This window comes from Cucurbita maxima, unplaced genomic scaffold (genome assembly GCF_002738345.1).
Source record: "Cucurbita maxima cultivar Rimu unplaced genomic scaffold, Cmax_1.0 Cma_Scf00010, whole genome shotgun sequence".
Taxonomy (NCBI): Eukaryota; Viridiplantae; Streptophyta; class Magnoliopsida; order Cucurbitales; family Cucurbitaceae; genus Cucurbita; species Cucurbita maxima.
The window spans coordinates 4,980,126-5,005,619 of record NW_019272026.1 but is presented as its reverse complement, the minus strand read 5'-3'; the positions used below and the strand labels follow the sequence as shown (position 1 = coordinate 5,005,619).

Here is a 25,494-nt window from a genome sequence, read left to right as displayed (position 1 = left end):
ACTGTTTTAGTTTTAATCAGGGTGGAGAGACGAAGGAGGGGGGCAATTATATCTGTTTTAGGCTTAAACTTTGTATTTAAAGGTTGAAATTTCATAACTTCTTTTTCCTCTTATTTTGCTTATTTCTTGGTTTTCAAAATTTTTGTCAATATCATACAGGCTCCTGAATGGGTTTTTGTGGCGAAACAATTTGAAAATAGTGTCTAAAATTGATAGTATTGACAGGATTAGTGTTGTAAAATTGATGATTGTTTGGAATGTACTATGATGTTGCTATTTTGATGATGTTAATGCTGAACTGATTAGTGCCACTGTTTAATTTAGAACACAATCAAACCATTATTCGTGTTCTATACGAAGGGAGAGAGATTTCATTCCCTATCAAATGACTTGATCAATATCAGAATGGTAGAACCAATGTTATTATTACAAGGCATGCTAACGCTGAACCAATGTATTGTCTTTCCCGTGGAAGGAGATCGATAATCTGAACCACGATGTCCGGGACATCGGACTCCTCACGACGTCCGGGACATCGGAGGAGGAGTCCGGTGATGGATTAGCCTGATCACCATTGCTCCTCGCGTCAGTACAGAGGATGCAAAAACCAAGCTCCCTTTATAAACTTTCCCAATCCCTGTTTATCTATACTTCCAAAATTTTGGACGGTAACCATCCTAAATTACGATTTTGCCCTTCTTGTTTTCTGAAACTGCCCCTGGCTGACTCCCAACCCCTTTTGGGCTTCCGATGCCCTATCAAGGTTTTTATTTTTTAATTGGTTTATGTCAAATATAAACTCGTTTAATAAATTTCTAACTTTTAATCTTATTTCTAATAGGTCATTGTAGTGTTCTATACGAGACAGTATAAATTAAATTTCAAACTATAAAGTGAAAATATGGGTGGGTGGCTTCAAATGTGATGTTATTGAGCGAATCATTAATTGTAATTCAAACATTCAGTTTCTAGATTTTTGGTATAAGATTGGGTTGGGGTCACTCCTATGTGTATGTTCTTGTTGTTCTTGTTGTCCTTGCTCCTGCTCCATGGCTGCACCAAGAACATTGGCACGTACAATCAATCAATCTAAAACAACAAGAACATTTGCTTACTTCGTTTCACACTCAGCCCTAATTGGCTCAACAGGTACACAGACGCTGAAGCAGCCAACTAAACCACAATGAACTCAACTGAGCATCGATTCATTTCAATCAAACACTACAATGAGGCACGATTATCTTGTAGGAGGCCGCTCAAGACGAAACAGATATTCGTCTATGGAGTCCCTAGTATCCAGAAAACCATCCTTTTTCAAATGTTACAAATGTGTTAAAAGACAAGCCAGAAAGTATACATGATTGAAGACAGAATGACACAGTGTAAGATTAGAGTCCCGAAAACCATTTTTTTTTTCTTTTAATCTCATCAGTTTCTGCACTAAAATTGTCAATATCGCACAAAATGATACAGTGTAAGATTAGAGTCCAAAGATCGTTCAGCCAGTTACCAAGAACCCAGAAAAAATGTGTCTACCAAAACAAAATTCGTGTTGTTAACAGAACTAAACTGTGCAAACTATCCTGTTGGCATTGTCCTAGTTACATAAGAAGAGGGGGGCAGTGTCATATTTGATGAACCTGTACACTTCTCAACTACAGAACGGGCAGCAAGAAAAGCAAGGCCATCTCTTTGAACCAACATTTGCAGCCGCTTTTGGAGATTCCTCTGAGCTCGATTCTTTTGGGGTCTGTGAGCTTGAAGATGGCCGTGGTGATTCTGGCGTCCCCTCTTGCTTTGCATTCTCGAGATTTCCTCCCTTGAATGACATGCTTTTTCCTCCATCTCCTGTCAATCTTAAAATTTCGACATAAAAAACATTCAAATGTTTATTGAACTGCAGCTGCTATCAAGTGTTTTAATACTGTAGCTTCTCTCATTCATTTACAGCCTCAACTCAACCAATTAGTTTTGAAGAAAAATATCAATGTTTAGAAGAACATAGAACACCAAAACCATTTTAGTTGATAAAGATTTGAGAATGCAGTGGCTTACATTGGAAACTGGAAAGATTTTGTGCTGCTTTCTGACTGAGGAGAAATGCTGGCTGACTGAGAAGACGACTCTGTTAGAGTGGAACCCGTCTTGCGTTGGTTTTCTGAGCTTTCTCTTATAACCTCCCTCATTGTTTCTGCAGCTCGTGCTTCAGTTGCTGCCATATCACCGTCGGGATGGGTGCCTATCAATCCATAGTCTGAAGGTCTCATAGCCAAATGCTGGGATACGTCAAGGGCTGATTCACCAGGCCTATATAGCTCACCTGATTTTCCCAGCCAACCCAATTGTTCTCTGGTAAAACTCATGTTTCCCATCTGAATGCTGAACAATGATTCATTTGAAGCCCCACTCCATTCCATAGGCGCTGTGGATTTAGTTCTAGAAAAGACCCGAGATGGAATTCTATATGAAATGGAAGTAGGATCATCAGTTCTATCCATGACTTGAATTGGAGGATATTTAATAGCTGCCTCGCTGCCTGAGCCCAAGTCTATCCTATGCTTTGGAGTTACTGGTGTTCGTCGGTTGCTATGCATAGAGCTGATGGGAACATCTTCATCACTGAAATCTACAACAAATCTGTTGAACTTCTCCATGCTTGGGGAGCTGGGATTGTTTGACAATAAGTTATCTGTAGCATCTCTTCCCTGTTTAAGCTTAATTTTATGTTTAGATTCAGATTCGAAGGACGAGGAAGTGGAAGAATAAGTTTGCAGATTTTTTCTACTTCCAAGATCGCCGGCTTCACCAGGTTTATTCAAATCTGGCTCCATAGCATTGGCATCTTTGTACTTTCCAGGCCTTGGGTGTTCGATCAAATGATTACGCAGTGAAGATTCATCACCACTAATAAACTGAAACTCATTGTTATCCAAAGAATCACTTGTACGACAAATGAAATCGCCGTTCCCAGTTACAATCAATTCAAAGGAGCTGTCAGTGGAGGAATAAGATGTCGAGGATAAGGAAGTGAGTAATTGACTTCTTGGAATAGACAGACCAACTTCGCCCGTATTGCTGATAGACTGTGTTTTATATTCATCGGCCTCGATCCTTCGCCCAGATTCCATGGATAAAGATATCTGAATTATGTCCTCAGACACCACTTTTCAGTTTTCTTATGTAGCCTGAAGATTACCGCCTGTAAAATACAAGAAAATGACCCTTTACGCGACTCGATTATAACTGGTTCTATGATCTATCACGCCCTAATAGCATATTTAACAGAAACAAGAAATGGATAGCTTTCACTGGCTCCATTTTATCGATGAACGATGGATCACATTGTGTTTAACAAAAAGAAAAATGGAAGATGAGGCGGTTAGAAACTACGACTCTTCACAATAGTATGATATTTGTCCACTTTGAGCATAAACTCTCATGACTTTACTTTGGGCTTCTCCAAAAAGTCAAATGACCAATGAAAATTATTTCTTACTTATAATCTCATGATTATTCCTCTCAACAATCTTTCCCTCGAACAAAGTACACAATAGAGCCTTTCCTGAGGCCTATGTAACCCTCGAACAGTCTCCCTTTAATCATGGCTTGATTCCTTTCTTTGGGGCCCTCGAACAAAATACTCCTTTTGCACGATACTTGAGTCACTTTTTGACTACACCTTCGAGACTAGCAACTTATTTGTTCGACACTTGAAGATTCTTTTGATATGACTAAGTTAAGAGCATGAATCTGATACCATGTTAGAAATCACAACTTTCCACAATAGTATGATATTATCCCTTTTGAGCTTAAGCTCTCAGCTTTACTTTAAGCTTCCCCAAAAAGCCTCGTACTAATGGAGATGCATTCCTTATTTATAATCTCATGATCTGGCTATTCCCTCCCAACAATCCTCCCGCAATTCATCTACCATCCGAATTTAATCCCCAGCTGCGGAGATATTATTCAACGAATCTAGTACATGGAGATCTTTTGATGTAAGAGATTAGCTAAATAGTAAACAGTAAAGTTTCAGCACGCATCATTCAACAGTTTAATGGATGGCAGCCACAATTGAAGAATTTCCCCAACCAGTAGCTACCCTAGCCCTAAATCGAGAGATCTCAATTTCTTAAACACTCTTCTAAATCGCGCAATAAAACTGAAAACCTAAACAGGAGAAAACAATATAAAAGCAAGAATCAAAGGATAAACAATACGTACGTCAAAGATATCCCAATCCCAAGTAGTGGAAAATGTAAAGTTCATAGAGACTGCCAGCCGGAGAGGTGGGAGAGAAGAGGCCTCCGACTACCAGAAACAGCCGTCCCCGATCGGCAACGACGCAGAGGGAGATTAATGATCGGGGAAAAGAAAAGAAAAGAAAAGAAAAGAAAAGAAAAGAAAAGAGAACCAAATTCTGAAAATAATCCAATGGAATCGATCGAGGGTAGAGACAGAGAGAGAACGATGAAACAGAGAAGGGATGGAGGAAGAGAGAGAAAGAGAGTGAAGCTGGAAAATGGAAAGCGGGAAGGAAGTCATGAGGCGTCGCATTGTTTCAGCCGTTTCTTTCTCTTTGTTTCTCTCCCAAATAACCAACTTTTCCTCCCTTTCGCGCCCATTTCCCAACTGTTTTTCCCCCCTTTCTCCACTCAAAAAATTCAAGATATAAGGGAATAAATTGAAATTTTATACCGTATAATAAAAATAACATAACCCTCCACTTTAGGTTAAATTTTGAGTTAGACCCGAGCTTAGGTCAACTCTACGTGGTTGATTTATTTAACTTGTTCCAAATAACTATAATTAAATGGATCGAGATCTGGGGCCTTTTAATTTCCTAACACCTCCCGTTGCTCGAAGGAAAAAAAGTTTGTTGCACCTGTTTATTTACTTTCATATAGGTAATTATGTTTCTTTTATCGTATATATTTGCGTATGATATGACGAGATTAGCTACTATTAATTTAATATGAATACTATCGAGTGACTAACAGTTAACATACGCAAATATATAACTTAATAGTTAAAATATTTTGTTGTTTATTGTGGTGACTGGTCTTTTGAACTTGAGTTAAAAGCTATGCTTATGAACGTGTTAATTTTACGATATTATTTCAATATAGTATATTTTATTAAGCATAATTCCATTTTTTATCTACATTTCCATTAGGGTAAATTTCACGGTAAAATTACAAATTTAGGGTAAAAAGAAAAAGGGTACAAATTAGTAATGTAAGAAAATTAGGGTGAAATTCGCCTCCAAAGATATTTTTTCGTGTCGTTTTGTGCACCGTCATCAATCCATCTGACGGTCCGGATTTCTCCTGCTTCGCTCCATAAATTCTTTTTTTCACTTCTCATATTCGTTAAAAAACCCCAGCTGTTCGTAAGTCATCCTAGGGTTTTAGCATCGCAACGAGAGAGAAGAAGAACAAGGTTCGTTCTCTAATTACCCTATCTTCTCTGTCTGTGATTTTCCATTACATGTTCTTTTTCCTTCTGTATATGGTTTTCCATTACATGTTCTGAAGAAGAACAAGGTTTGATGTTTGAATTACTTCCGAAATCGTTGAAAATGTTCGTATCAAGTGTGTTGGACTTTTGATTGATGGTCTCTGGAAGAAATGATAGCCGCGAATAGGCGATGAGTCTTGTCTCTTTCTCGTGTTGCGTATTCGAGCTTTTCATCACGGCCTCTTTTTCGTTCGCGTCTTGTTTTGGTTACTGGCTTTTATTTTATATCTCAACATGTTATGGTATACGAACGAGTCTTGGTGGTAAGGATCATATTGTTGAGTTTGAAATGTTCTTATCAACCACCAAAATCGAGCTTATGCTTGTTGGCGCTTAAAGGGATACTTATGAACGTTATTACGTACACAAGTGCCGCATTTCACTCCTTGCCAGTGTTCTATTTTTTACCCTCTCCTGTTCAGTTGTTTTGTAGTATGTTCTGGTGATGAGTTTGTGAAGTGTGTTGCGACAGTGCTCTGTGTACTCTAATTTGTCGAAAATCAAAGTGGAACATAATTTTAGGCTAACGGAAAAGCTTTCCTTGCTGCCTCTGATGTTAAATCTTCGCCACTAATCTCTTTCAGAGTGCTTCAAAATGGCTTTCCTAAGTAAGGTTGGAAATATACTGAGGCAGAGTGCAAATAAGAGGACTGGATTAAATTTGCAGGCGCCCAGTTTGTCTATCTGTCAAGCTGTACGATGGATGTCTTCAATGCAGAGTTCAAAAGTTTTTGTCGGAGGTTCTATGTGATTTTCTTTTTCTTTTAAGAACATGTAGTCGCCAATTTCTTCTTCTTTATCTCTTATCATATGCATGTTTATGATGACAGGTATTTCATACAGCACTGATGATCAAAGTCTGAGGGAAGCCTTTACTAAATACGGGGAAGTTATTGAAGGTATATCGCCATTCAACTGACTCGTTTACAAGTTAAGTGTTGAAAACTATCTTAGAAGTATGTTCCCAATTACTATCATACCTTTACGCAACACAAATGATATATTCAATAAACGCACTTTTGGAACCCGTATGGTTGAATCTGCCTGAGGAATTCTGTCCCTTCAAATATTTTCTGAAATTATGGCCGAGCAGGTGGCCTTGGGGAGGGGTGGAGCTAGTGGATAGTGTCAAATCTGAAGTTTAGTAAAAATGTTGGTTTCCTTGTTTACCCTTCTTTTCTTTGCCCCCGTGATAGCTAGGGTCATTGTAGACCGCGAAACTGGAAGATCCAGAGGATTTGGATTTGTGACTTACACCTCTAGCGAGGAGGCCTCTAGTGCCATCCAGGCACTGGATGGACAGGTAATGATTCTGCTGTCAGCTTATTGTGATTAAAAAGGATAAAACATCATGTTATAATCATATGCCATAGTATACTATTGAGTTAATGCATCTCCGCTTATAAAATGCTTCATGTCATTTGTCTGCTTTATTTCCTGTTTGACGATCGTTTCACTGTGTCAGTTGCACGAAGATTGTATCTTATGAATGCATTATGAGAGTTTCAAGCCTATAGCAGTGGCCATTCTCTATAATATTCTCAACAATTAAATTGTGTACTATTGTGAAGTGTTCTAGGAGCTGTCACGTTGATTGGTTATTTATTCTCAAGTACATATATATATATATTTCTGAATGTTTTGTGATTAAGGCGAGTTGTATATTGGCGACATGTCCCAATTTCTGTTATAATGCTGGCAGTCACTCCTCGTTCATGTTTTGTCATAGCTGATCCTCTTTTATATTATCGAGGAAGCTGGTATCTTATGGTACAAAGTTAGTTAAAAAAATTTAGGCAAAAAAATAAAAAAAGAGGAAAAAATAACGTTTCAAAGAAAGATGAGTGATTATGTTGATTGTAATTTGGAGGCTTGTTCATCTCCAAATCTATGAGAATGAATCAAATTTGAAATTAACTGACTAATTAATGGAGATGCAAGTTTTTAGTTGATTTGTATTGGTACTCAGTATTTGCTTAACACAAGATGTTTAATGGCTTAGTTTATTATTGTTCACTTTTTCCCCTTTCAAACAGGACCTTCATGGTCGTCGTGTGAGAGTGAATTATGCTAATGATAGAAGTCGTGGTATGGGTGGTGGCTATGGTGGTGGCTATGGTGGCGGTGGTGGTGGCTATGGTGGCGGTGGCTACGGTGGCGGTGGCTACGGTGGTGGTGGCTATGGTGGCGGTAGTGGTGGCTATGGTGGTGGCGGCGGTAGCTATAGTGGTGGGGCTTATGGCGGTGGTGGCTCTGGTGGTGGAGGCTATGGCGGTGAGAGTGGAGGAGGTTTTGGGTCAGGATTTAGTACTGGAGATAACTATTCAAGCAGTTTTGGCGGTGGTAGCCAAGGAAGCGGAGGAAATTATGGTACAGGTGGGAATGATGCTGGCTCCAACTCTGCTAGCAATTTTGCTAGTGGAAACAGTGGAACTAGCGCTGGTTTTGATACCAATGTCAGCAACGGTGGTGGCGACTATTTTGCTAACAGTGGGTCTGATGCAAGCTCTGGGTTTGGAGGATACACTGGCGGGGATCAATTTGGCAGCAACGACGAAGCAAACACCCTGAATGCATCCGGAGATCAAGGCCTAGGGGAGCAACTGGAAGGAAATGATAGGGATGAAGATGACAACGCAGACGACTTCGCTAAAAGAGCCTAATAAATCATATGCATTATCCATAGTAGCTTCATCACATTTTTGGTTATTGCCATGTAGATTTTCGCTACATTCTCCTCTGTTGAACACAACTACTGTGTTTGTATGTTGGACTTGCCTCAGTGATCTCTGAATTTTTCTATGCACTCAATTTAGTTTCTCAATGATTGTTCTTGGGGGTACCATCTTACTCTGCACTATTATAAAGAATGTTTTATTCTACTTCCGAACTGTGTCACTATTATCGTTGGTGAAAATTCAAGTTGATTGAGTTTTTTTTTTTTTGTAGCCACAGGTTCTCCGGAGAAAATACCTCTATTTAGTCTGACTGAGCTGGCGGGTAAGCTTTCATCAGAATTGGAAATCACGTGAATGAAAACTAGGCAAAGAAAGCTCGTTGAAGAAAAGTAATAGTTGGTGGTATTATCGAGTCTTTTACACTAATGATTGATCAGTATAGGTAGGGGGGGGCGAATTCTTGTATGTGGTATTCCCTTTTTTCTATCAATGAATCCCTCGTCGTCCCTCCTCGACTTTATCCATTGAAAATAACCATCTTTGTGCATTTAGAACCACTGGAGAACCCATCCTGGTTTTCTCCACAATCTGCCTTATCAGCATCTCATCATCATAATCACTGCTTTCATCATCTACACCATTTGTCTGCTGACCCAGTGAGAAATGATCTTTCATTGTGCCAATCTTCTTATGACGATCTTTTGTTTTCTCCTTAATAAGTACCCGACCGAGACTCATCGACCCATTTGGGTATGAAAATGGACGACCATTAGTGGCGGTGTGGTTTTGTGGATGCTTGCCTTCATCAACTGCTGAAGGTGAATGCACAAGCTCTTCTTCGGAGTTGTCCATATCGATCAACTCATGATATGCCTCATTGTAGGCATCCAGAGCTTCTCCTGATAAGTTCATATCAAGAGGTTGAGAAGTTAGACTTTCTTCACTGGATGAATGCAGCATTTCACTTTGGGTGAATTCTTTCCTAGAATCGATCTGCTCGGCTTCGATGCTCTGAAGTCTACTCTCACTGTCCTCAAGTGCTATTTCGAGCTCTCTCACACGCGCTTCAAGCCTTGATTGGATGACTTCGTGTAGTCGCACACTAAGCTCCCAAGGGGGAACCGTGTAGTTGCCCGAGGAAGTAATCTCACTTGCATCTTGATTTTGCTGAAACTTAGGACTTAGCTCATTCATCATGTCAGCCCACAACACACCTTCAGAGAAATCTTCTGTGATTTCTTGATCAAGCTGCAAAATGAAATTGCTCTATATTAACACAAAACAATGAGTAGTACTATTCTATCTCAGAAGGAAAAGAAGAAAGATAAAAGCTAAAGAACTTCAACACTATCAATCTAATACCTCCTCTTCAAGACCCTGGCAAGAATAAGAAGACATATATACGCTGACTACAACACAGCCAAACATTTGAACTCAGAGAACAAACCTATATTCAAAAGAGAAAGATACACAACTTGTGACATCCCCCATCCGTTGGGAGGAGAACGAAACATTTTTTATAAGAGTGTGTGGAAACCTCTTCCTAGCAAATGCATTTTAAAAACCTTGAGGTGACGCCCAAAGAGGACAATATCTGCTAGCAGCGGGCTTCGACCGTTACAAATGGTATCATAGCCAAACACCGAGCGAGGTGCCAGCGAAGAAGTTGAGCCTCGAAGGGGGGTGGACACGAGGCGATGTGCCAGCAAGGACGCTGAGCCCCGAAAGAGGGTGGATTGGGGTGTCTCACATCGATTGGAGAAGGGAACAAGTGCCTGCGAAGACGCTAGGCCCCGAAGGGGGTAGATTGTGAGATCCCAGAACGAAGCATTCTTTATAAGGGTGTGGAAACCTCTTCTTAGCAGACGCGTTTTAAAAACCTTGAGAGCTCGAAAGGAAAAGCCAAAGAGGACAATATTTGCAAGTGGTGGGCTTGAGCCGTTACACAACTCATAAGGAGTATCCACAAGAACTACTTTCAATTATATACTTAAGTTTGGAAAAAGAAAAAGAAGACTGCAGAGAAACAATGAAATCATGCGTAAACACATAAAGCAGAAATGTTCAACAAAAAACGCCACAGTGTTTGTATTCATTCACATGCTTAATGATGCAATCAATAGACACGATTACCTCATGACGATCATAAAATCTTTTATCCGTACTCGACGTATCGATATTTAGTCCCAACCTCTGAAGTTCTGCTTCAAGCTCAGCTTCAATTTTACTCAGAGATTCTGATCCCTCTTCAGCACTCTGTATGAATAATTCCTTATCATCAGATTTAGCTGAAGGAACAGGATTCTGTTCTTTCGTACTGAACAAAGAATTCTCAGATATGCCAAGTGATTCACAGTTCTCATTTGAAAGCTCCTCGACTGTCAGAAGAGTATCCCTCATCTCAAGCTCCTCTTGTAGATCTTGGACCAAGTTCTCAGTATCCTTTAATAACTCTTTGAGCTTGTCTATTTCACGCTTTTTCGCCATGAAAGATGATATTAAGCCGATCGAAATCCTGAGATAGAATAGAATCACTCGATCTGGTGACCAAAATAAAATTAAATTTAGGCACAATTTGTGAAATGGTAACCAATTAAGAATGCTGATGATGAACACCAAGAAACAATCAAAAGCTTTACAAATACCAATTGCCCATGCTTGGATCATCATAACATTACAATGGCTCACAACAATCCTTCAAGCAACCTGCTATAAAATTTTGAGACCTAAAGAGGTTTACGTTCGGAGCAACTCGCCTAAGATTCTTATAATTCTAACAGTTATAAGACGTTTATTTCTAAGTTACCGAGTCGATTCTTGATAGAAACGAAATAATATTCTATTAAGCAAATAATTTAGTGAAACCATGGAGTTATCTCATTAAAGTTCACCTTTTGCACGGGCGAGCTTCTCGTTGTGCATTTGACTGGCACTGCTCGCTCCACATTGTCTTCCTCCTCCGTTGATGTCTAGCATCTCAGCGGTCTTCAAAGACTGTCTTTTTGGAAGCAAAGGTATCCCATACACATCTTTGTTCTTTTCAGTAAAAGGCTCTTTATAGAAGTTACTTGCGTCCAGATCAACCTGAAGACAAAAAGAATCTCTAAAATCCTTGCCGATCCGGGTTCCATCTTTTACAATGAACCGCCTGATAGTTGATTTAGATGCTGACTGAAACGAATGTAGGATATACTCTTCCATTTCAATATGTTCCTTGTAGAGATCAGACAGCACACAACTTTCTAGTGAACTAAGAGATCGAATAAATCTCCGATTTGAATGTTTATGTCTAAGAGGACCTATTTTTGGCATAGTAGGCCGAAAACAGCTCAGTTCACTAGAAGACGAACAAGGTAGCTGATCAGTCGTATGATCATTCAAATAGCTCAATGATAATTCTAGTGGAAAATTGGACACGGGAAGACCATCATAGTCCCGGTAATTCCCCAAATTTTCTGTCTTTTCGAAATCTAAACCACTAGTAGAGGCCACATTGAATCGACTCCGAACAGAATCTCTCCCATTCGAAACCTCTCGATCGGCAGCAAGAATATCTCCATGTGTTTTCGTTCTTCGTTCTGTTCGGTGGAAGGGATGATTCATAGATCCTACTTCCTCATTAGTAGACATCTGATACGAACTACTCCCATCTCCCAACAGTTTCTGCCAATACTTAGCTAAGTATCCAGCACCAGCGGCAGTTGCAGCTACCCAAAAGTTCATTTCAGCGCGCTCCCTTCCACAGTCAAACGAAGCAAACCAAATTCCAAAATGCTAATCTTCCCTTTTGTTCTAACTCCCATGATCAGACACAAGAGACGCCAATGTCCATCAATACAGCAAGCGCAATTCTTCCCAAGATTACATTCAGTAAACCAAACTAGCAAGTCCCATTTCCACATAAAATCAACTTGATACTCAGAAGGGGTACCTGGGCGACATCTTTACCGTGAAAGTAACGAACTAGCAGCCTCAAACACGAAATGAAACAGACTTCAATTTCTTGGCAGCAAGAACTAACAGTGTAAATTCCTCCTAAACCTAGAAGAAACAAACGATCTGACAATGAGCAGACGGAGAGACTGAACAGAACAAATATAAAGCCAGTTAACGTGCATCAAAGAAACAACCAACACCACCGAGAAGCCATTTGTTAGTAGACGTCAAATTTTAACAATACACAATCGAAAGCAGCTCTGCACCCTCAAATCCAATAAACAAAAAGAAAAAAACACAGAAAAACCCACAACCCACCAACAAAGAGGAAAAACTCTCAACCCCAAACAGACGGTTCATGCAAATCAACAAAGCAATACCCATTCGAGAACAGCCCCTCTGCCGCAGAACCCATCAACGGAATTGCAAATTCCCATAATCAACAGAATGAACACGAAGCTGACAAAATGGTAGAAGAAGCTTGAAGAACAGAGTGAAAAATGGGTCTAAAAAATTGTGATTCCGAACGAGATCGAGAAATCAGGAGGTCCCAGACCAGCGAAACAATGTGAGCTTTTGAAGGTGTCGTTATCGTCGCAGCCACGGTTGTTGAATGGCTCGGAAGATTAAGACCCGCTGCTCCGTTATCTACTAAGGTAACCAAGGGCCAGTATACAAGTACATGTACAAATTATAAATTTCCTTTTCCGGATTTATAAAAAAAATCTATTAAACAATTATCTATTTTTCTTTTTATTTAAATAACGTAATTGTTTATTATCGACTTAGATTAGTTATAATGATTAAAAAAAAAACTTAATTTTTTCTTTCAAAATATTTGTTTAAGAAAATAATATTATTAATTTTTTTCGGCTAATTTATAAAAATTAATTATGTAAATAATTTTAACATCTTACATATTCTTAAAATAATATCGATTATTTAATAAAATTAATTATTAGAAAAAAAATAATTTTTATACCAAATTAAGAAGGCCACTTCATAATATTTAGTGAATTTTTCACATGAATTTCACCGTTTCCCATCCAAACATTAGCAAATAAAGTGAATGTTCCTTCCCAATCCAATAAATAATAATAATAATAATAATAATAATTTAAAGATGAGATGTTATTATTATAAACTATTTATATATCAAGACAATGCCACAAATAGAACTTTCTAAATACAATCATAAAAGATGATCTCAAAATATATAGAAAAAAAAAATCCATAATTTGTTGAAATATTTTATGATGAATTAATATATTAATTATATATATAAAGAATTTGTTACAAGTGATAAAGAAAGTGTATATTAAAAGTGATAAAAATATAATAATTGGCGGGAAATGGACCGACAATTACAAAAAGGGCATTGGTTTTTTTGGAAAGGGAATAAAAATGAAGGGTTAAAAAGGGAAAAAAAGGTGCTAATTAGGCAAACAGATGACTGATTAAGAAGCAAACCTACCTTTTATAAACTTTATTGATTTAGAAAGAGGATTTGAAAATGATTAAGTTGTTTGATCATTCGATCCAAATCATCTTCCAATGTTACTTTTTAATTGATTTTTATATTTTTAGTTAAACGGAGACAATTTGATTTTATGCATCAATTTTGTTCGTATACTTTTAAACAGGCTTTTGCCCATTATACAAAATTTCTCTATTTTCGATTGACTGTATGTGTCAATTTTATTTGTATAGTTCTAATTTAACAGAATTAAGTCGATCTCAACTAATTCGGTTTAAATTAATTGAATAATAAAACAATTTACATAGATTTTTTTTTTTTTTTTTTTTGTCAACGATAAAATGCCAACAAAGGACGTTAATTAAATGAGGATGAAAACATGAAAGAAAGAAGCTGAGGTGTCATTAATGACCCACAAAAGGAAAACGCAAGAGATCATAGGAGACATTGACCAGTGAGAGGGTCCTTTGTAACTTTCGTAAGAGCCATTGCTTATTGGTTGGTTGATGAAGTAAACAATCCAGATGGATACAAGCGTTACATTAATTGTTATATAGACCCACAAGGTCGATTCTGTAACATCACCCATAAATAAGTGTATTCATGGATTTTTTAATAAAAATAATTTTAAAAATTAAATTATAAATTTAGTAATTCAAGAATCAATTTTATATCTTCATCCCTAAATTATCAAATTTATATGTAAAAACACTACTACTACAATTTCAAAACAAGACCAATTTATCACAAAATTAAAAATTTTAAAACTAGACAACACATACACAAACCACTTAAAAAGTTAAGAAAATTTAGCAGGAGAAAAATAGAAATGAAAATAAATTGACAAGTGCCATTTTTCACATACATCCTCGAATAATGCTAAAGATTAGTCCAGGGCAAAATGTTCATATCTTTACTTTTCTCGTATAGGAACTTAGCTCAAGACGATAGACATATTGAAGATTGTTGGGAGGAACCCAACGTTGGTTAATTAAATGAAAGATGAAAGATCATGAATTTATAAGTAAGAAATCTTTTATTAATTAGTATGAGGCGTTTTAGGAAACCAAAATTTTGGTATTTATAATTGAGGTCGCACAACTTGGTTAGATGGCCATTGATTTGACTACAAACTACAGTAATGCATGTGTTTTTTAAACCTAGTTGGTTGCAGGAAGCATTGTAGCAGGAGTTATCCTTTCATGGAGGAACCCATCTTGTTTGTGATTTTCCAAGAATTAGTAGCTGTCTATCCAATGTCTATCCAACAAAGCAACTGAAAAAATGGTAAAGCCAGTTTTCTCAGCTCAACTTTTGTATGTGTGTCAAAGATTCGCTTTGAAATTCTGCACCATCCATTGATCATGAGGTGACAATATTTCAGATAATAGGGGAAATTTTGCTAACCCAAAGTGCCCACACAGAAACAGAAAAGCAGAAATATGAACTCTAAACAAAGAAAATCCATCATATCTTTTCTTTGAAGTATTTTCTAAATGCTCAACTTTAAAGCAGATTTTGATTTGTACTTTTTTTTTTTTTTTTCTTGCTTTTTGAAGACTTGGATGTATATAGCAATTCCAGTTTTGTTATATACTGGAGAGAGGGCTTTTAGAGCAATTCGATCTTGTTTGTACCAGGTGAAAGTCTTGAAGGTACTCCTACTTTACTTTCCTTTTGCTTTCAAATTTAGAGGAGATGAGAGCAACGACCTAAAATATGAGTATTTGACAGCAGCTGTATGTTTATTATGTATTATATGCAGGCAAGGACTTATTCAGGAAAAGTTTTATTTCTCCAATTGAGCAAACCAGAGAGATTCAAGTACCGAAGTGGAATGTATGTATTAATTCAATGCCCTCAAATCTCCCCATTTGAATGGTAATACGTCCTAATGAGTTTCAGTCTTCTAAGTTCTAACAGCTATTCTCATTGATTCTTCACCACAAGAAACGCACCTCAGCGTGCATATCAGAAATCTGGGAGATTGGAGTAATGAGCTGTACAGCCTGTTTCACAAGGTCATTGTTCAAGGTAATTGGTGGGAGGGTTAAAATTTTACATTTATCTTAAAGCACCATCTTTCTTGCGCTATGGTTTAGTTCGTATAGATAATAAGTAAATGACGTGTGATTTTTCATGAGAACTTAGATTATGAAGGAAAGAAGAGAGAGCTGATGTAAGTACTAGAAACATTCTCTTGGACTAGGTTGAGCATTCTAAATTACTGCATAGAGGTAAAAGGGAGTCGTGATCAGGCCTAAAAGGGAGTCGTGATCAGGCCCAATCTCAATTATACAATATGATTTAAGGAAATATCTCTTGGTTCAAAGGAGTACCCAAAATATTCATTGATGGACCCTACGGTGCTGCTTCTCAAGACCATGTCAAGAACAACCATGTGGTGCTAATTGGCCTGGGTATTGGAGCCACACCCTTCATGAGCGTCCTAAAAGATGTTCTGAACAGGTTAACTGAGACATGTGATGGTCATGTAAGACTTCTTCCCCCTATGATTTGATTTCTTCAATATCCTTCCACAACTTACCACCAACAAAGTTTGACTGTGGTTTAAAACTGAGTAGACTGACAATGGAAGAGGAAGCCTAAGTACATCCAAAATTTATCTTTACTGGGCAAGAGAGCAAAGCTCCTTTGATTGGTTTAAAGATTTCATGAACGATTTAACACTTTCAGACCAAACTCAGGTAAAAGCCATATTACTAAATACTCTAGTCCTGCAAAATATGTTTTGAGATCTGCTGATTTGCATCTTGTATATTTAAAGCATTCTGATGTCATGATGCTCTTAGTCAGCTGTAGAGATGCACAATTTCCTCACTAGTATATATCATAAAGGGGATGTAAGGTCTGTTCTAATAAGAGCAATTCAAGCCCTGCATTATACTCGAAGGGGTATCGACATTGTCTCCAAAACTCCTGTAAGTTTCCATTTACACTGCCTGAATCTAAGATAAAGTTATACCAATGGCTAGCTTACCTTGTCTAAGAATTGAAAAAGGAATATCTAATTCCCATAAACAAACTTGATCTAGATGAAGAACATGAAGAACAAAAGAGAGAAGTAAATGGAGAAATATACAAGGAGACACCTGAATGTAAAACTCTAGATAAGATAATAGAGAAGGTGGTTTGATTCTGAACAGGGGTTTTCTACTGTGGTCCTTCGGCATTGGCAAGAGAACTGGAGGGCTATGCACCAAGTTCTCCACCAAAACCTCAACTAGATTTGTATTCCATAAGGAGAATTACTAGATTAACTTTGTTTTTCGAGTACAACAGCCAAATAAATAGGTATATGTACTACTTCACTCCAGCCAGAAATAATTCACAATAAATTGGTATATGCATGTGTACTATTTCAATTGTAAAAGATTGAAATAAGTTGAAATAGCACCGCTTCCGCAGGTGGAAATGGCAGAACAGCCAAATAATAAATTATATCATTACGGTGTATTACTTCACTCCAGCCTCGTCCCTATTAGTATCTAAAGCGGCTTAAGCGACGTTATCTCATATGCACTGATATATCAGTAAATTAAAACAAATTTCAAGACAGGCAATAAACTGAAAACAAAAAGAAACCAACTAGAAGTTTGATGAATGGTAAATTACTAAGCTCGGGCAGAAGAAACGTACCGAAGGCGCCATCCAGACAATACGCTTGAATGTGCTATCTTTTTTCTCCAAACCTGGCAGGCGAACATCTCGTAATCATCAACCCAACGCCGCTCATACAATCTCTTCTGACATATACCATAATACAACAAGAAGCATCACTAACCGGAAATAAAACAAAACAAGTAGAAGCGTGTTCAATTCTGGAGTTCATTTATGCAAATAATAGTTATGAATCAGACCGATCCAATTAATCAACAATATAATCAGCTAAAACGGTCGGATGATTCTCCGTCCAAAACGAAATCGCTCAATCGCGATTTAGGAAGACGATGGATATGCTATAAGCTTCATGTAAAATTGAAAAGTTTAATTCGTGCGATGGAGACATAGGGATGCTACCTGTTACTGCGAGACGCACGAACATTCAGCCGAAGAACAACTCAAGCAATTCAAATGCAGCAGCGGTGTAATGGCGTAGAGAGCAGAGCAGATAACTGACAGCCACCCGCCGAAGCGCGCGATTTTTCTATTGTGAAATGTCCCGCCATAAATAAAATGGGTAAAAAGTTCGTAATCTTAAATAGAATTACTTTATTTTTTTTCTTTTTAATTTAATTTCAACCTTTTTATTTTAATCTTAAATACAATTAAAACCTATTTTTATCAATCGAACTATTTACTGTATATTGGGGTAAAAAGTTCGTAACTGCAATTTTATCTGAGCCCTAATTTTTTCCTGTTCCGAAACTCAATAGTCAGTACTGAAACAAATGGCCACCATGTCCGCCGGAAAACTTTGAGCACCTCAAGCTCGCCCACCGCATCTCGAATGGCGGCTCATTCCTCAACTTCCAGTAATAACCGAGCTTTGAGAACCGCAAATTCTAATCAGTTTTTTGGTGAGCGTTTTTGGATCTTACTTTTTCTAGCTGGAAATCGTTTGCTCAATGCGTTCCAGGTTTAATCGTTTACATCAATTACTATATTGAACTTACCAGTAGAGTATCAGTGGCAATTTCGTGTGAAATGTAGGAAATGAGAATCAAACGTGCTCGGATTTCTGAAAATTGGGATCTAACGGAAAAATCTACTGTGCCACACAAAGGAAGGATGATGTAGAATCTTTCATCATGAAAAACTATTAGTAAAATAACAGAGATTTATGAATCGAGCGTTTGCTTGCCGAGTGCTTCATAGGTTTTGTGTATTGTTCGAAGCAGCAGAGAAGAAATTTAAATAGCTGCATAATTTTAGTGAATAATCAGCTTCTTAGTCTTGTAGCACAAGTAGGGATTTACGGATCGAGCGTTTGCTTTCCGAGTGCTTCATAGGTTTCGTGTATTGTTTGAAGCAGCAGAGAAGAAATTTAAATAGCTGCATAATCTTAGTGAATAATCATCTTCTTAGTCTTGTAGCACAAGTAGCGAATTGCTATTAAATTTGAATGTATAGAGATGCTTTATTACGAACATGCTATCTCTTCCTGCAGAATGGAGGGAGTTTGTATGGGGAGCTATAGCTGGAGCATTTGGAGAAGGAATAATGCACCCTATTGATACCATCAAGACTCGGATTCAAAGCCAGGCTATTCTATATGGAAGTCAAGTATGATGTATATGAGAGCTCATGAATTGTGTCTGTTGATGAAAATACTTTAATCTTATCTTCAGGATATCAGCTTGGTGAAAAATTAAAATTTCATTCAACCACCATGTTTGATCAATAAATTCAATCTAAATATTAAGAGTTTGCTGCGGCATTTAATCAATATAGATCCAGTCCCCCCTCTCCCTCCATTCCCCTGAAGACTGTCTATTTGGCAATTCCTAGCTCTAAAATTTGTTCACTGTTCATCAAATTTCTTTCAGAATCAAAAGAGCCTGTTACATATGGTCCAATCAGTATGGAAAATTGACGGATTAAAGGGTAACCCTTTTTTTTCACTATCGGCTAAAATTTTTGTCTCTTTACGTTCTCGTGTTATTGTAATAAGTTCAAATCTCTGTCACGTATTTGACTGTGCTGTATTATTTAGTTCTTTATCCTCATCTAATAGCTGTTTAGGCTTTTATAGGGGCATAGCTCCCGGAGTTACTGGTTCACTTGCCACTGGAGCTACATATTTTGGTGTTATTGAATCCAGTAAGAAATGGATTGAAGAAAGACATCCTAACCTTGACGGTCACTGGGTTCATTTCATTGCTGGAGCAGTTGGTAAGCAATCCTGGGTGTTCCGAAAACCTCTCTCACTTTTGAGCCATGCCGCATCATGATCATTACTATACCCCTTTTGACAAAGTTCTGTACTGATGTATTTATCCTTGTTTCATTATAAACTAGTTAACGAGATTCAGTACACTATTTTCTTCACGTCATACATATTTTAGTTCAGCTATTACATTTTCTTGGACTCATAGATTATGTTTTATGTCTAAATGATGTAGTGTTCGCATATGTGAACGAGGGCTTTTCTTTTTTTGTTTTGCAAAGACAGTGACCCAAGACATCGATAACGAGTGAACTTAATTTTATTTTTTGACCCAAACCTCCAATGCTAACTATTGAAAATCAAAGCCTGTGTGAGTGAAGATCACAATAAGCTTTTACACGCTTCATGATGTCACTCTTTTCTTCCTTCTTTTTCCATTCAGGTGATACACTGGGTTCATTTGTATATGTTCCATGTGAAGTTATGAAGCAGCGAATGCAAGTTCAAGGCACTAGGTCATCTTGGAATTCCCTTCCCATGAAGAATAATATCTCTATGAATCCTGGTAGGCCAATGTATGGCTATTATTCAGGGATGTTCCAGGCTGGTCGTTCAATCTTGAAGGAACAAGGATTAAGAGGATTATATGCGGGGTCTGAACTCTGAACCAGATTTATTTTATCTCTTGGATTTTTAAATTTTTTGTTGTAAAACATACTGAAAGTGAAATATAATTACTGCATGATTGTGACCCTCTCCCATGTATTGTTCCAGATATTGGTCTACACTTGCTAGGGATGTGCCGTTTGCTGGTCTAATGGTATATAAAGTTCTGAATCTGTGTACCTTTGTTTGAGTGTCTGACTTTTTCCCCGGATCGTTTTCATTGTATTGATTTTTCAGTTATGTATCTGCAGATATTATTGTCATGTTAGATTCCAAGTATAATTCTTAGTTGCTTATTGATAAATCTAGAAAAAAGATCTCTCATGCGTGCACACACACAATTCTGTATTTTTTTTTTTATGTATTTATCAATTAAATGCATTCGTTAACACACTGCAGGTCATGTTTTACGAGGCGCTGAAGGATTTCACCGAGTTTGGGAAGCGAAGATGGATGCCTAATTCAGATGTTAATAGCTCCTTGGAAGGACTTGTGTTAGGGGGATTAGCTGGTGGTATGCATTTTGATATCCCTTCATCATTACTAATTAAGTTACGTAGCTTTTAATTTTTCCTTTCCCTTAAACGTTCAATTTTATGATCGCATAATATATGGTTCTGAAATTGTTAGGTATGAGTGCTTATCTGACTACTCCCCTGGATGTGATAAAAACAAGAATACAAGTTCAGGGATCAACTTTAAGGTATCAGATGATACTCAACCTGCTTGAATATGTTTTTTGTAGTGAAATTTCACTCTTTACAATCAATGTGTATCGACTTGGTAAACCTCGATTCAAGATGGCGATTATATGCAGTACTTTCTCTAAAATCTTAGGTATAACGGCTGGTTCGATGCGGTGAGAACTATCTGGCGGAGCGAGGGAACGAAGGGAATGTTTAGGGGTAGCATACCCAGAATCACATGGTATATTCCAGCTTCTGCTCTAACTTTTATGGCTGTGGAATTTCTGAGAGACCATTTCAATGAGAGATTGGATGTTAAATACAAAAACGAAGCTGCTACTTTATTAGTTGATAGAAGAGGAACATTATGAGAAGCAGCATTACCTGCTCGAGACTGAATTGAGTTTCGGTCCATCATCGACTCTTGTCGAATTTTGCAGATAAACATTATATGTTTTTCAGTACCAATCAATCAAGAGGATCATTAATCCATGACTTGGGGAGTGGTCTGTGTTTATTATGTGAGAGACCCACAACCAAGACATCAGAAGCAAAAGAAATGAGTAGATAGACAATAATGTTAGTTATCCATCCTTGAGGTCCTGTTCCTTCATGTAATCTCAATTCTTTGGTTAGCTACAGCCCACAGGTTTAATAAACTGGTATAAACTCCAATAGAAAAAAGAGAGAAAAGAGTACACATTTGAGTGCTCTATATGACCATGGAAGGTGTTCAAGGGAATGTTATTACATCCTTTGAATCTTTAATTTGGATATGATTCAAATTGTATAAATAGGAATGTGAATCTTATTTTAATTCCAAACTTTCAAATTTGTTCTATTTTTGTTTTTAAACTTTCTAAACATTTTGTTTAGAAGCCGAAAATGTTTATTTTAGCCTTTAAAATTTTAAATTTGTTCCGTTCTTAAATTTTGTAAATATCTATTTTGGTCTTTGAACTTCTTTTGAGTCTACGGTTAGTAGATAACTTCCTAGGTCTTAAGAGGTTAATGTTCGGGTTATCTTTCTTTTTATTTTATTAAATTACTGGTTAGGAAAATATTAATTTATACCCCTAAATTTTTTATTTTATTAAATTACTTGTTAGGAAAATTAATTTATACTCTTAAAACTTGGAATGCATCGATTAAAAGTCAAATTGATAATTCTATCAATTCAATTTTTTTTTTTTTTTTTTTTTGAAGTGAATTAATGTAAACTGCGATAATTAAATACATGGTAATAATAAAATTATTAAATTTGTGTGATTTTTCCTGAATGCAATAAATAATGATGTGAAAGATAATGTTTGTCGTGCATTAGTTTAATTATAATTTAAAATAAAATAATAAAAGGACTATCCGCGTATTGCAAAATATTTCTCAATTTGATACTTGATAGTGATGGCTTTTAACTTTCTATATAAATATTGAATTCGAATTCGTCAGCTGAGCCAAAATCCCATAGCAGCAGAAGGAGAAGAATCCCTGATTGTGAGTCTGCCATGGCGTCCGGCAAGCGATGCCATTACGAGGTCCTCGGCCTCCACATCGACTGCACCGCCGACGAGATTCGATCGGCGTACCGGAAGCTAGCCCTCCAACGCCATCCCGATAAGCTTGTCCAGTCCGGTTTGTCACAATCTGATGCCACCGCTCAGTTTCAAGAGCTTCAGCACGCGTACGAGGTCCTCTCCGATCCTAAAGAACGCGCCTGGTACGACTCTCATCGTTCCCAAATCCTCTTTTCTGATGCCGGATCGGTTAATTCCAACTCTGTTCCGAATCTATTTCCATTTTTCTCCAATACCGTTTATTCTGGCTATTCGGATTCTGGACGAGGGTTCTATAAGATTTATTCCGACATTTTTGACAAAATTTACGGGAATGAGATTAACTTCGCAAAGAAATTAGGATTGCGCTTGGATACGGTTCGCAATGCTCCGGTCATGGGGAATTTGGATGCTCCGTACACGCAGGTGACTGCGTTTTATAATTACTGGCTTGGATTTTGCACGGTTATGGATTTTTGCTGGGTTGATCAGTACGATGTCATGGCCGGTCCAAACCGGAAATCGAGGAGGCTAATGGAGGAGGATAACAATAAGCTGAGGAAGAAGGCAAAGAGGGAGTACAATGAGACAGTAAGAGGTTTGGCCGAGTTTGTGAAGAAGAGGGATAAGAGAGTGACTGATATGGCTATGAAAAGGAACATAGAAATGGAGAAGAAGAAGGAAGAGGAGAGGGAAAGGAAAAAGAAGCTAGAGAGGGAGAAGATGGAGAAGCTTAAGGCATTCGAAGAAGCGGATTGGGCAAAAGTTGAGGAAATTGAGGAGGATCCGGAAGATGAATCTGAGGAAGAGAAGAGAGCGAAAGAGCTGTACTGTGTTTTGTGTGGGAAAAAGTTCAAGAGTGAAAAGCAGTGGAAGAATCACGAACAGTCAAAAAAACACAAGGAGAAGGTTGCAGAGTTCAAGGAATCCCTTGACGACGAGGAAGAATCTGAAGAATTTGTTGATGAAGGACAAGATGAAGAAGAAGCCACACTGCTGGATGTTGGGATAGATAAACTAGAGGAGCAGTTCAAGGAAAGTTTTGATATTGAAGCAGAAGAAGCTGAGAGCGGGGCAGAACTTAGTGGGAGTGAATATTATGATGTTCATGATGTCGATCGATCAGATATCGTTGCTGAGGAACTTGGATCCAATGACGACGACAACGAAACAGATATTCTTGAAGCAATGGCAGCTGGGCTGCGAAATAGGAAAAATGCAGCTTCATTGAATCAGCCTAAAGCTTCCTCAGACAAAGCTCATTTTGAAAATGAGAACGATGACCCTCAGCAACGATCAGATATCGTTGCTGAGGAACTTGGATCCAATGACGATGACGACGAAACAGATATTCTTGAAGCAATGGCAGCTGGGCTGCGAAATAGGAAAAATGCAGCTTCATTGAATCAGCCTAAAGCTTCCTCAGACAAAGCTCATTTTGAAAATGAGAACGATGAGCCTAATCCATCAGAGTTCGAAAATGTTAGGAGGGGAGGAAAGAATCGTCGAGCTAAAAAGAATGGCAAGGGAAATGATGAAGCTAGGAATGAAACCGAACCCGATTCTCAAAATGACAAAAACAACGGAGACGATACATCATATCAGCAGGATTCCCCTTCCAATTCGTTGGCTAAAGAACAAAGGAATTCAACTCAACCAGCTGATCGGAAAGCAGTTGCACAGAAGGACACAAAGACCAACAGTAGGAACTCATCTAAAGGGAAGAAATCCAAGGTAATTGACATTCTGCAGAACTGAGTTCTAATTTCATCATTTATTTTAGCCATACTATCAGTAATATGCAACAACACTTCATGTCCTGAACTATGAGCATCCATATTAGCTGAATATGAAAGATATCATGTGTTCTTAAATTAAGGAAGTTGAACATCAGCTTGTTAAGCATCCATATTAGATTAATGTTCTACTTCCCTCTTGTTAGACTATTGATTATAGTGATTTCTGCTCACAATTTCTAATGATGTAAAATCTTAAACTTAGGCAACATCTAAGGATTCTGGCAATTCATGCGAAACATGTGGGGAGCAGTTTGAATCAAGGTAATCCTTGTTTAGAACTTCTAGACTATTTTTCACCATCATATATCCTTTCATACCTTATAATAACACAATAAGTTTTAGATTGACTGCACCAAATTGAAGAGGGTTTTTGATATATCATGACAGGAATAAACTGCATAAGCATTTGGGAGCCACAGGGCATGCTGCGTTAAAATATCGATGACAGAAGTTCGCATCGACATCAATTTTTGACAGGTCACAGGATTTTGAATCAAGTTCCATAACACATTCAATGAGAGTTTAAATTTTTAGCAACGACACAAATTGCAGAGCGACAGCAGACTTGCAGGATGTTATTCCATGGCCGACCAAAGTACCTAATGAGAAGTAAGGAGTATAGTAGTGTATACATATTCGTTGTCTATCCAGAAAGATGTTTGGAAACGATGTGATTCTTCACATTTCATCGTTCTATTGTAAACTGCAAGAATCCAATGGTTTAAACCTTGAGCTTTATTTAACAAAATCTAATACGATTTGAGTTGCTCTTACAAGCATATGTCCTCAGATCTTTTTTTGATCTTGTACTGATGCTGAATACCGACCCAATCTCGAGGTATTTCTTAACCTTCACTAATGATTTCAGTGGTAAAACTTGACCTTGTTTTTCACTCGTTCAATACCAGTCTGCACTCTTCAGTTGCTTGGTATAAAATTGTTTCATCTCCTACAGGGTGTAATGTCCCACATTGGTTGGGAAGGAGAACAAAACACCCTTTAAGGGTGTGGGAACCTTTCCCTAGCATACTCGTTTTAAAGCCTTAAGGGGAAGCCCGAAAGGAAAAGTTCAAAGACGACAATATCTGTTAGTGGTGGATCTGGGCCGTTACGAATGTTATCAAAGCTAGACACCGGACGATATGTCAGCCTTCTCACTGTTCCCTGAAGGGGGGTAGACACGAGGCGGTGTGCCAGTAAGGACGCTTGGGCCCTAAAGGGGGTGGATTTTGGGGGGTCCCACATCAATTGGAGGAAGGAGCGAGTGCCAACGAGAACGCTGGGCCCCGAAGGGGGGTGGATTGTAATGTCCCACATTGGTTGGGGAG

The 25,494-nt window shown here is 37.9% G+C and overlaps 6 protein-coding genes across 13 annotated transcripts; 4 read left to right on the top strand and 2 right to left on the bottom strand.

Annotated features, from left to right (window-relative positions):
- Window positions 1-1,580: 1,580 nt before the first annotated feature.
- LOC111484970 lies at window positions 1,581-2,923 on the bottom strand. The gene is made up of 2 exons (XM_023131652.1): window positions 2,056-2,923; window positions 1,581-1,856 (listed from the first exon to the last, which is right to left on the bottom strand). The coding sequence occupies exons 1-2, from the start codon at window positions 2,829-2,831 to the stop codon at window positions 1,652-1,654; spliced, it is 981 nt and encodes a 326-aa protein (XP_022987420.1). The 5' UTR covers window positions 2,832-2,923; the 3' UTR covers window positions 1,581-1,651.
- A 2,414-nt stretch (window positions 2,924-5,337) lies between these two features.
- Window positions 5,338-8,349, top strand: LOC111485357 (glycine-rich RNA-binding protein 2, mitochondrial-like). 3 transcript variants are annotated; one of them, XM_023132202.1, is made up of 6 exons: window positions 5,338-5,442; window positions 6,105-6,260; window positions 6,351-6,419; window positions 6,717-6,823; window positions 7,557-7,622; window positions 7,719-8,349. In XM_023132202.1, exons 2-6 carry the CDS (start codon window positions 6,116-6,118, stop codon window positions 8,181-8,183), a joined length of 852 nt encoding a protein of 283 aa, XP_022987970.1. In that variant the 5' UTR covers window positions 5,338-5,442; window positions 6,105-6,115; the 3' UTR covers window positions 8,184-8,349. The 3 variants fall into 3 exon arrangements, with proteins under 3 accessions (XP_022987970.1, XP_022987968.1, XP_022987969.1); XM_023132201.1 differs by adding an exon at window positions 5,538-5,548 and having other exon boundaries at window positions 5,377-5,442; window positions 6,107-6,260; window positions 7,557-8,183; XM_023132200.1 differs by having other exon boundaries at window positions 7,557-8,349.
- A 195-nt stretch (window positions 8,350-8,544) lies between these two features.
- On the bottom strand, window positions 8,545-12,771 carry LOC111485565. Of its 3 annotated transcripts, none has more exons than XM_023132489.1 (4): window positions 12,453-12,771; window positions 11,090-12,239; window positions 10,332-10,738; window positions 8,545-9,446 (listed from the first exon to the last, which is right to left on the bottom strand). In XM_023132489.1, the coding sequence occupies exons 2-4, from the start codon at window positions 11,919-11,921 to the stop codon at window positions 8,685-8,687; spliced, it is 2,001 nt and encodes a 666-aa protein (XP_022988257.1). In that variant the 5' UTR covers window positions 11,922-12,239; window positions 12,453-12,771; the 3' UTR covers window positions 8,545-8,684. The 3 variants fall into 3 exon arrangements, with proteins under 3 accessions (XP_022988257.1, XP_022988258.1, XP_022988260.1); XM_023132490.1 differs by having other exon boundaries at window positions 12,515-12,771; XM_023132492.1 differs by lacking the exon at window positions 12,453-12,771 and having other exon boundaries at window positions 11,090-12,438.
- Window positions 12,772-15,644: 2,873 nt separating this feature from the next.
- On the top strand, window positions 15,645-17,265 carry LOC111485566 (respiratory burst oxidase homolog protein D-like). The gene is made up of 4 exons (XM_023132493.1): window positions 15,645-16,105; window positions 16,197-16,319; window positions 16,425-16,553; window positions 16,668-17,265. Exons 1-4 carry the CDS (start codon window positions 16,052-16,054, stop codon window positions 16,698-16,700), a joined length of 339 nt encoding a protein of 112 aa, XP_022988261.1. The 5' UTR covers window positions 15,645-16,051; the 3' UTR covers window positions 16,701-17,265.
- An 817-nt stretch (window positions 17,266-18,082) lies between these two features.
- LOC111485677 (mitochondrial substrate carrier family protein E-like) lies at window positions 18,083-21,534 on the top strand. The gene is made up of 9 exons (XM_023132658.1): window positions 18,083-18,152; window positions 18,743-18,858; window positions 19,122-19,179; window positions 19,318-19,467; window positions 19,905-20,115; window positions 20,237-20,282; window positions 20,528-20,642; window positions 20,759-20,831; window positions 20,966-21,534. Exons 1-9 carry the CDS (start codon window positions 18,083-18,085, stop codon window positions 21,183-21,185), a joined length of 1,059 nt encoding a protein of 352 aa, XP_022988426.1. The 3' UTR covers window positions 21,186-21,534.
- A 710-nt stretch (window positions 21,535-22,244) lies between these two features.
- LOC111485579 (DNAJ protein JJJ1 homolog) lies at window positions 22,245-24,936 on the top strand. 4 transcript variants are annotated; one of them, XM_023132514.1, is made up of 5 exons: window positions 22,247-23,493; window positions 23,668-24,101; window positions 24,369-24,427; window positions 24,554-24,624; window positions 24,670-24,936. In XM_023132514.1, the coding sequence occupies exons 1-4, from the start codon at window positions 22,320-22,322 to the stop codon at window positions 24,609-24,611; spliced, it is 1,725 nt and encodes a 574-aa protein (XP_022988282.1). In that variant the 5' UTR covers window positions 22,247-22,319; the 3' UTR covers window positions 24,612-24,624; window positions 24,670-24,936. The 4 variants fall into 4 exon arrangements, with proteins under 4 accessions (XP_022988284.1, XP_022988282.1, XP_022988281.1 ...); XM_023132513.1 differs by having other exon boundaries at window positions 24,554-24,936; XM_023132515.1 differs by having other exon boundaries at window positions 22,247-23,637; window positions 23,812-24,101; window positions 24,554-24,936.
- Window positions 24,937-25,494: the final 558 nt, after the last annotated feature.

Bases quoted from the DNA above. Each gene is read 5' to 3' on its own strand.
- LOC111484970 (XM_023131652.1), bottom strand. From the start codon at position 2,831: ATGGAGCCAGATTTGAATAAACCTGGTGAAGCCGGCGATCTTGGAAGT. The intron at 1,857-2,055 runs GTAAGCCACTGC...CGAAATTTTAAG, and splicing joins AAATCTTTCCAGTTTCCAAT to ATTGACAGGAGATGGAGGAA.
- LOC111485357 (XM_023132200.1), top strand. From the start codon at position 6,116: ATGGCTTTCCTAAGTAAGGTTGGAAATATACTGAGGCAGAGTGCAAAT. The intron at 6,420-6,716 runs GTATATCGCCAT...CCCCCGTGATAG, and splicing joins ATACGGGGAAGTTATTGAAG to CTAGGGTCATTGTAGACCGC. The intron at 6,824-7,556 runs GTAATGATTCTG...CCTTTCAAACAG, and splicing joins TCCAGGCACTGGATGGACAG to GACCTTCATGGTCGTCGTGT.
- LOC111485565 (XM_023132489.1), bottom strand. From the start codon at position 11,921: ATGAACTTTTGGGTAGCTGCAACTGCCGCTGGTGCTGGATACTTAGCT. The intron at 10,739-11,089 runs GTGAACTTTAAT...TTTGGTCACCAG, and splicing joins GAAGCTCGCCCGTGCAAAAG to ATCGAGTGATTCTATTCTAT. The intron at 9,447-10,331 runs GTAATCGTGTCT...TTCATTTTGCAG, and splicing joins GATTTTATGATCGTCATGAG to CTTGATCAAGAAATCACAGA.
- LOC111485566 (XM_023132493.1), top strand. From the start codon at position 16,052: ATGAGCGTCCTAAAAGATGTTCTGAACAGGTTAACTGAGACATGTGAT. The intron at 16,106-16,196 runs GTAAGACTTCTT...AAAACTGAGTAG, and splicing joins CTGAGACATGTGATGGTCAT to ACTGACAATGGAAGAGGAAG. The intron at 16,554-16,667 runs GTAAGTTTCCAT...AACTTGATCTAG, and splicing joins ACATTGTCTCCAAAACTCCT to ATGAAGAACATGAAGAACAA.
- LOC111485677 (XM_023132658.1), top strand. From the start codon at position 18,083: ATGGCGGCTCATTCCTCAACTTCCAGTAATAACCGAGCTTTGAGAACC. The intron at 18,859-19,121 runs GTATGATGTATA...AATTTCTTTCAG, and splicing joins CTATTCTATATGGAAGTCAA to AATCAAAAGAGCCTGTTACA. The intron at 20,832-20,965 runs GTATCAGATGAT...CTAAAATCTTAG, and splicing joins GTTCAGGGATCAACTTTAAG to GTATAACGGCTGGTTCGATG.
- LOC111485579 (XM_023132514.1), top strand. From the start codon at position 22,320: ATGGCGTCCGGCAAGCGATGCCATTACGAGGTCCTCGGCCTCCACATC. The intron at 23,494-23,667 runs ATATCGTTGCTG...AGCAACGATCAG, and splicing joins TCATGATGTCGATCGATCAG to ATATCGTTGCTGAGGAACTT. The intron at 24,428-24,553 runs GTAATCCTTGTT...ATATCATGACAG, and splicing joins GGGGAGCAGTTTGAATCAAG to GAATAAACTGCATAAGCATT.